Below are 9,637 nucleotides of genomic sequence, written 5' to 3'. Positions count from 1 at the left end.
ACTCTATGCATCTGAAGAAGTGAGGTTTTTACCCACGAAAGCTTATGCCCAAATAAATCTGTTAGTCTTTAAGGTGCCACCAGACTCCTTGTTGTTTTTGTAGATACAGACTAACACGGCTACCCCCCTGATAGGTGTCACCAAGTACCTCCGCCAATTTTCATGGTTTCACAGTCAATGTTTCTCTCTCCCCTGTTACCTTATGAAACATTGCCACAAATTTACTCCTTACTCCTATCAATTTTGTCAGGGAAGCACTCTTTTGAAAGCAATATTGTGAGTATATTTGTTTTATTAAATAATTTTCTAAATTATATTTTTTCAGAAGAGATGATAAATCCTAGTAGAAATATCCCCTCGACTGTGATGACTGCACTTCCTGCAGTGACTTTGTTTTATTTACTTGTAAACATCTCGTATCTGACAGTTCTGACACCTAAGGAAATTGTCTCCTCAGGTAAGGATATAAGGCTGATGAATCAAAAGGAGAGCTAATCATTACAACTATTTATCTGTGTCCACCCTGTTGGGGTCACTTGGGTCCAGCTGAATTCAGGGTTTACATATAGCAAGGCACTGGACTTTGAGTCAGGAGATCTGGCTTCTGTTCTGAGCCCTAAGGGTATGTCTACACCAGGGGTCAGCAACCTTTCAGTGCCGAGTCTTCATTTATTCGCTCTAATTTAAGGTTTTGCGTGCCAGTAATACATTTTAATGTTTTTAGAAGGTCTCTTTCTATAAGTCTATAACATATAACTAAACTATTGTTGTATGTAAAGTAAATAAGGTTTTAAAAATGTTTAAGAAGCTTCATTTAAAATTAAATTAAAATGCAGAGCCCCCCCGGACCAGTGGCCAGGACCCGGCAGTGTGAGTGCCACTGAAAATCAGCTCGTGTGCCGCCTTCAGCACGCGTGCCAGAGGTTGCCTACCCCTGGTCTACACTGTAGCTGGATGTGAACCTTCAGCCTGGGAAGACAGACTTGTGCTAGTGGGGTTCAAGCTAGCATGCTAAATATAGCAGTACAGATGTTGTGGCTTGGGCTGGAGCTTGGGCTCTCAAGCCTAGGGTCTTGGGTGGGCTTGAGAGCCTGAGCTGCAATGTCCATACTGCTATTTTTAGTGCGCTAGCTCTAGTCACTCTAGTGTGAGTCTGTCTGCATGGGCTGGGAGACTTGCTTCCAGCTATTATTTAGACGTACTTTAACATAGACTTCCTATGGGGCTTTGAGGAAACTCCTTGGGGGCTTGTGTACACATAGAAGTTGCCACAGTTTAATTTAAATCTCTTTAGTAAAACTGGAGTTGTTGTAGCTATGTCGGTCCCAGGATATTAGGGAGTCAAGGTGGGAGAGATAATATCTCTTATTGGACCAACTTCTGGTGGTGAGAGAGACAAGCTTTTGAGCTTACACAGAGCTCTTCTTCAGCAAGAAGACCAGGCCTTTGGCTCTCTGTACTTTAGCTCACTACCTGTAATATTAGGACTATACTCCCTACCTCACAGGTGCGTTATAAGGAAAAACTCATTAATGTTTGAGCAATGAGCACCAAAGAAAAAGCCTACAAATAAATAAAACAAAATGGTCTTATTACAGGCCTTTTTTAGGGGTTAATTTTCAGAACAAATGTCCTCGTTCTGTAGGAGGCTCTATACTAAAAGTGCCATGAACCTAGAGTCTCTCATCTTCCATTGGATTGTAGCTGCTATAGCAAGTCCTGGAAGAATTGTATTCCTCATTGTGATAGTCCCTTTTCTGTTCTAATCAGCTTCTTATACTGTGTACATCACTATAGTATCTGAGTACCTTATGCCCTTTGGCTGTTGGCCCAGTAAATAGCAGTCCCTTTGCACAAGCATGGGCAATAGCGAATTTTCAAGAGGTGCTAGGAAGTAGCCCTTCACATTTCTTTGTGGAGTCCCACAATGGGATAGATCAGGGGTTCTCAACCTTTTTCTTAGTGAGGCCCCCCCAACATGCTATAAAAACTCCACAACCCACCTGTGCCACAACAACTGTTTTCTGCATATAAAAGCCAGAGCCAACGTTAGGGGGTAACAAGCAGGGCAATTACCTGGGGTCCAATTCCATAGGGGGCCCTGCAAAGCTAAGTTGCTCAGGCTTTGGCTTCAGCCCCAGGTGGCAGGTCTTGGAGCCCCAGGCTTCAGCACCACGCCACATGGCTTTAGCTTTCTGCCTTGGGCCCCAGCAAGTCTAACATTGGCCTTGCAATGCAGACCCCCTGAAACCTGCTTGCAGCTCCCCGGGGGGCCACGGGCTCCTGGTTGAGAACTGCAGGGATAAAGGATTAGATAATCTGTGCACTGATGAATCATCTGGCCTGTCCCCGCCCCCTGTATACTGCCACACAGGAAACTCCTTCAGTAGCAGTCCATGTCATATAGGGGGCTAACACATTTGTTCTCCCCGCCGTGCCCTGATCCTGCTTCTGCCTACTTGTAAATAGTGTGGTTTCACTATACACGGCCAGGGAACCCTCTGTACCCCCTAGTTCTTACTCACAAAGTGGTTCCACTGAGTTGTCATCAGTTCAGTAAGACTGTTGGGACACCACACCCACTGTTTAATGACATTTTGTTTCCTTGCAGTTGCTGTGGCAGTCACTTGGGCTGACAGAGTGATTCCCTCCGTTGCTTGGGTCATTCCTCTCTCCGTTGCTGCCTCAATATTTGGTGCCCTCAACAGCAGCATGTTTACATTAGGACGATTAAGTTATGCTGGAAGTCAGTCAGGACACTTGCCTGTTTTAATATCCATGCTTAATGTCCACTATTGGACTCCGGCACCGGCCATGATTTTTTCAACCATCATTGCATCCATTTTTATTATACCCGCTGATCTAATTACTTTAACAAATTACTTTGGATTTTCTGTATGGCTTATGATTGGACTGACTTGTGCCAGCCTGATTGTACTCCGATACCGGGAACCTAATCTACAGCGACCATACAAGGTAAATGGAAAAAGAGTTAAAAGTTGTAACATTTTATCTTGGATCAAAGGGGTAGCCGTGTTAGTCTGGATCTGTAAAAGCAGCAAAGAGTCCTGTGGCACCTTATAGACTAACAGACGTATTGGAGCATGAGCTTTCGTGGGTGAATACCCACTTCTTTGGATGCATGTAGTGGAAATTTCCAGAGGCAGGTATAAATATGCAAGCAAGAGTGAGTCAGGCTAGAGATAATGAGGTTTGTTCAATCAGGGAGGATGAGGCCCTCTTCTAGCAGTTGAGGTGTGAACACCAAGGGAAGAGAAACTGTTCACGATTAAACAAAGACTGTGAATGGCTAGCCAACTACAAAAGCAGTTTCACCCACAAAAGCTCATGCTCCAATACGTCTGTTAGTCTATAAGGTGCCACAGGACTCTTTGTTGATTTTATCTTGGGTTATGTTTAACACTGGGAAAAACTTCCTGAACACCTAGTTTGTGAATAGCAATTGTAAATGGATAGTTCGCAATTCATTTTTAGATTAAGCTTTGAGTTACTCTTTTTGCTGACATAATCCCAGGCAAAGGGGTGGCAGGGCAATTAATTGTGCTTGCAATATGGCAAAGAGTGCTTAGTTCTCTTGCATTTAATGCATAAAATGACAAATGTCTATTTTTGATTCTTCTGTTTGTTTCTTTTGCAGGTGTTTTTACCAGTTGCATTTGCGATGGTGGCAGTTTCTTTGTTCTTAGTCTTGGCTCCTATAGTCTGGTCTCCCAAGATGCAGTATATGTATGCCCTTCTCTTTATGTTGGGGGGCCTTCTGGTGTACCTGCCTTTTGTACATTTTAAATTACATTTTGATTTTGTTGACAAAATTACTTGTTACTTACAGCTACTGTTGGAAGTTTCTCCTGCTGATGTATTTGCTGATGGTAAATATGAGTAATAGCAAATGTTTAAACCCTATACTGTATTGCTAACAGCCAATAGAAGTTCTTTTTTAACTCAAGTGGTCGCAGTCATGGAGTTAAGCATGTACTTAAGACTCTGATTCAGGAAAACACTTAGGCCCAGATTTTTAAAGGTATTTGGGCAATGCTGACTATCAATGAGATTTAGGTTCCTAAGTGCCTAAATCCCTTTTGAAAATAAGTTTTAGGGTTTGTCTACATGGTGCATTAGTTCACACTAGAGGGATGTAAATTCTAGTGTGCACTAGTGTGTTGTGCGCTAACTGGCCCATGTGGACCTGCTAGCATGCATTAAAAGTTCCCTAGTGTTTGTTAACATAGTCCCCGTAGAAATGGAATTTACATCTCTGTACTGTGGGTTAACTCAGAGTCTAGTCAAGCCCTTAGACTCCTAAATCAGTTTGGCATAATTTGCAATGCAGAGTGCAGCAACACCTAACTACCTTAAAAATCTGAGCGTTAAGCATATGCTTACATTTAAGACTGTGAAGAGTCCCATTGGGATTAAAAATTATAATCTCAGGCAAGAAATAGTCTCTGTGGACTTCTCATAGTCTTAAAGTTAAACACGTGCCTAAGGGCTTTGCTAGATTGGTGTCAGAGCATTCAGCACCTCGCATGATAAAGTCCTTTATGTATAGAGAATCTCTTTCAAAGTTATAAAATCTGTAAACGCAGAAAAAAGTGTTTGTGTTTGCCCACTTGAACAGTAGCAAATCTAAACTATACTATTAACTGAATACATGTCAATATGATCATATATACATTAGGGATCCAGTGTCAAGTAAATTGTAGAGTAAATTGATGTTTTGCTTATTTTTAGTATTAAGTAGCTTGTATTCTAGGGCTTTGGGGTTTGAATACTTTGTAATTTTTTTTTCATCTGTGCTTCCTTGAATTGATTAAAAACTTTGACGAACCTAACCTTCTTGCCTGACACTATGTTTTTAATCCCAGAAAGAACCTACAGGGAGCGCTTGGCTATCTCAAAACAATACATACAAATGTACAAATGATATCTTATTAAATATTAGATAAGGCATAAGAGAATTGTACTGTTCAATTAATATGTTTTTGGTGTACCATACCAAGTCATATTTCATGGGGAAAAAAGGAACAATTTTCCATGATTATTACTTAGGCCCCAAGCGTAGGAGCCAATGAATTACTTTATTCTCATAAACGGGCCATGATGTATCACAGTCTCCCCTCCTGGTGAAGTGAAGTGCTTGCATCATGAAAGTCCCAGGCTCAGGGTGATGTGGATGAATCATCTTGGGTGATATAGTCCAGCTGGGGAACCTTGCCCATATGGGAACATGGGGACATGAGGACCAAAATACAGTTCCCATGAGTCACTGCAGGAAGGGGAACAAGAAGACTTTTTATCAATACATTAGAAGCAAGAGGAAGACCAAAGACAGGGTAGGCCCACTGCTTAGTGAAGAGGGAGAAACAGTAACAGGAAACGTGGAAATGGCAGAGATGCTTAATGACTTCTTTGTTTCGGTCTTCACCGAGAAGTCTGAAGGAATGCCTATCCTAGTGAATGCTAATGGGAAGGGGGTAGGTTTAGCAGATAAAATAAAAAAAGAACAAGTTAAAAATCACTTAGAAAAGTTAGATGCCTGCAAGTCACCAGGGCCTGATGAAATGCATCCTAGAATACTCAAGGAGCTAATAGAGGAGGTATCTGAGCCTCTAGCTATTATCTTTGGAAAATCATGGGAGACGGGAGAGATTCCAGAAGACTGGAAAAGGGCAAATATAGTGCCCATCTATAAAAAGGGAAATAAAAACAACCCAGGAAACTACAGACCAGTTAGTTTAACTTCTGTGCCAGGGAAGATAATGGAGCAAGTAATTAAGGAAATCATCTGCAAACACTTGGAAGGTGGTAAGGTGATAGGGAACAGCCAGCATGGATTTGTAAAGAACAAATCATGTCAAACCAATCTGATAGCTTTCTTCGATAGGATAACGAGTCTTGTGGATAAGGGAGAAGCTGTGGATGTGGTATACCTAGACTTTAGTAAGGCATTTGATACGGTCTCGCATGATATTCTTATCGACAAACTAGGCAAATACAATTTAGATGGGGCTACTATAAGGTGGGTGCATAACTGGCTGGATAACCGTACTCAGAGAGTTGTTATTAATGGTTCCCAATCCTGCTGGAAAGGCATAACGAGTGGGGTTCCGCAGGGGTCTGTTTTGGGACCGGCTCTGTTCAATATCTTCATTAACGACTTAGATATTGGTATAGAAAGTACGATTATTAAGTTTGCGGATGATACCAAACTGGGAGGGATTGCAACTGCTTTGGAGGACAGGGTCATAATTCAAAATGATCTGGACAAATTGGAGAAATGGTCTGAGTTAAACAGGATGAAGTTTAACAAAGACAAATGCAAAGTGCTCCACTTAGGAAGAAAAAATCAGTTTCACACATACAGAATGGGAAGAGACTGTCTAGGAAGGAGTACGGCAGAAAGGGATCTAGGGGTTATAGTGGACCACAAGCTAAATATGAGTCAACAGTGTGATGCTGTTGCAAAAAAAGCAAACGTGATTCTGGGATGTATTAACAGGTGTGTTGTGAGCAAGACACGAGAAGTCATTCTTCCGCTCTACGCTGCTCTGGTTAGGCCTCAGCTGGAGTATTGTGTCCAGTTCTGGGCACCGCATTTCAAGAAAGATGTGGAGAAATTGGAAAGGGTCCAGAGAAGAGCAACAAGAATGATTAAAGGTCTTGAGAACATGACCTATGAAGCAAGGCTGAAAGAATTGGGTTTGTTTAGTTTGGAAAAGAGAAGACTGAGAGGGGACATGATAGCAGTTTTCAGGTATCTAAAAGGGTGTCATAAGGAGGAGGGAGAAAACTTGTTCACCTTAGCCTCTGAGGATAGAACAAGAAGCAATGGGCTTAAACTGCAGCAAGGGAGGTCTAGGTTGGACATTAGGAAAAAGTTCCTAACTGTCAGGGTGGTTAAACACTGGAATAAATTGCCTAGGGAGGTTGTGGAATCTCCATCTCTGGAGATATTTAAGAGTAGGTTAGATAAATGTCTATCAGGGATGGTCTAGACAGTATTTGGTCCTGCCATGCGGGCAGGGGACTGGACTCGATGACCTCTCGAGGTCCCTTCCAGTCCTAGAATCTATGAATCTATGAATCTATGAATAAGATATCCAAATCAAAATATTTCAGGTTTTGGGAGTTTTGATGATGCTCCCCCCCTCAATATTTTCCATCAAAAGCAGACCCTTCACAAAATTGTTTTTTTGTCAAAAATATTCTATTAAAAACAGTTTTGCTATGCACAATACACACCACAGCATCTGTAAAACCCTGGTTTAACATCAAAAAAGGAGAAAAAATTCCAATAACATGGTATAAGACAGCTTAAATATTAATGTAACTACTGAGAAAGCAATATGAAAAAGAGACTATTGACCTTTGCTGAGTGGTAGCAGATTTGGGGTCCTTGTCTGTTAGTTTCCCATTGGAGGAGAAATCAGTGGCACAGAATCAGTGTATTTTCTTAGTGTAGCTTGTTCATTTGCAGAATGTTCACGCCTCCTGTTTTCTGGAACAGAGGTGTTCACAAACGACACAGAGGCAATGCCTTCTTGCAGAAACCTCAGCTCAGGCACCACTACCAATCACTAAGGAGCAGCTGCCTTGGGTTTCTGTCTCTCATGGACTTTATTGGAATCTGATTGCTTAAATACACTGTTCCCCTTTCCTGCCTCAGCTGCTGGTTTTACACCTAGAAAAAACCCCTAATCCAAGGCTCCTGACCTAGGGTGACATGGCTACAAATCTTCCTTTTGTGCAGCACCTCTGCAACACAAGGGAACCTCAGAAAACATTTATTTGCCCATCCTGAGAGTGATTTAAACCCACACAATCCCTATCATGACCATCTGGGTTTGATTACTGCACGAGGTTCCTTTAATTCTTTCTATGGAGAGTTTAATCCTGAGTGTTTATACATGAATGACTCATAACATGCATGACACTAGCACCTGTTATCACAATACTTTTCTTTCTTACACTGAAAAGTCAATAAAAGTATTCCAATAGACTAGAGAAAGCAAAGTAAAATTTACTTTAATTATTCAAATTCAAGTCCCCACATTAAAGAGACACCTGTCAGCATTTTCTGAAAGAAGCTGAGATAACCGTCTTCTTTGGGCCTCTGTCCTGATACCTGATCTCGCTAAGGATGTTCACTTTTTTCAAAGAGATAAAATGTGTGCCTAGAAAATCTAGCAGATCTAATAAGAAGCACACAAACAAACAGCCATGTTGTCCTTGTCCACCACTTTGCACAAAGACACTACCGCAGACCACTAGGCTTCAGATGACATTGCAAAGATGTCACATCTCCTCCTGAATGCTTCAGGTCCAGCTACTCCTCTAAATGAACAGGCCCTGTAATTAGACACTTAATTATTAAGCATTACTTCTACAGTATCATACATGTGCATAGAGTTTTATATCTATATAAGAGACATGATTCTTGCCTCATAGAAATAAGTGAGCTTACTTTTCCATTTCAGCAAAATTCCATTTACTTGGATATGACAGGTCTGCTTGGACCTACTGCTTAAAACAAAGAGGGTCTCAATATCAACCTTTCTATTAGAAGGGCTCTCATCATGTTCCTGAATACTTCAGGTAACTATGGTTCCTGGATTTTTCTTGTGTGTGTCAAGATCCAATGGAGCATGATAAGAGTATATGATCTAAATGAGTTTTGGTTCTTCCGGAATGGAGTGATTTGTATCTTTTAAGACAAAGGTTTTGTCTTCAATTAATTGGTTAATTAAGAGACCCAGTTCTGACACCCTAGTGGACCAATATAATGATAACAGCATATCATTTTAGTAGCTAAATCCACTGAAACAATGGGAACAAGTGGGTGCTCAGCAGTTTTGAAAATCAGGACATTCTTTTAGGCACCCAAATATGGATTTAGGAGTCTAAACTTAGGTATACATTTAAAAAAAATCTTGGCCATACTTTTTAATAGTGGCAATAAATTTACTGACTACTACATAGAAGCTAGATAATAAATTTACTCTCATTATTATAAACTTTGCTTTTGCAATGGCTTCCATTTTTCCTTGTTATAAAAAACAAAACAAAACAGGGTGTTTGACATGCGTAGTCAGAATTCTCCTCCTAGTCAAACTAGTAAAACCAAAGACTTCTCTGCGAGTCTTTGCTGACTCATATGGCTGTAACTAACAACTCCTTTGGCAGTGTTCCTTACTTTGCGTCAGGTCACATCATCTTTTGCAAAGGAAATACTGAAGCCAGTACAGGGTCTGAATAGGGGGAAAAGGATTATTTTCAACCATATTATACATGGTTTGTAATTAGGTATATACAGTCCATACACATTCTAGTAATAATTTGGGATTTCAAACCTTTTGAAAAGCATTTCAGAACATATTTAAGTGAATAGATTTTGTGTGTGCGCACACACGCAATATAGCTGTGTTTTTAATAAATTTTTATTTTATTCTTTCCTTAGATAGTGCTCACCAGTGCATCCACTAGATGGCTCCATGCTAACATATCTGTCATGACAGGAACTGCTGGATTACAGAATGTTACCTAAAATAAATAATTTTACATAGTATCCTATTACAGAACTTACACTGGTATAAGAAATTCAGTTCTCCAGCAGATA

General features: G+C 40.7%; 1 protein-coding gene across 1 annotated transcript in view; it reads left to right on the top strand.

The window, feature by feature from the left end:
- Window positions 1-4,028, top strand: part of SLC7A13 (solute carrier family 7 member 13) — a 5,612-nt gene extending 1,584 nt beyond the window's left edge. The window contains exons 2-4 of the mRNA XM_026659041.1: window positions 326-457; window positions 2,612-2,976; window positions 3,659-4,028. Coding sequence (XP_026514826.1) covers window positions 326-457; window positions 2,612-2,976; window positions 3,659-3,904 — 743 coding nt within the window. The 3' untranslated portion in view covers window positions 3,905-4,028. The remainder of the gene's footprint in view (window positions 1-325; window positions 458-2,611; window positions 2,977-3,658) is intronic.
- Window positions 4,029-9,637: the final 5,609 nt, after the last annotated feature.

The sequence above is a fragment of the Terrapene carolina genome, unplaced genomic scaffold (assembly GCF_002925995.2).
Source record: "Terrapene carolina triunguis isolate 2854851 unplaced genomic scaffold, T_m_triunguis-2.0 Scaffold58, whole genome shotgun sequence".
NCBI lineage: Eukaryota > Metazoa > Chordata > Testudines > Emydidae > Terrapene > Terrapene triunguis.
Note: the sequence above shows the minus strand (reverse complement) of the source record. Positions and strands in the feature narration are given on the sequence as shown.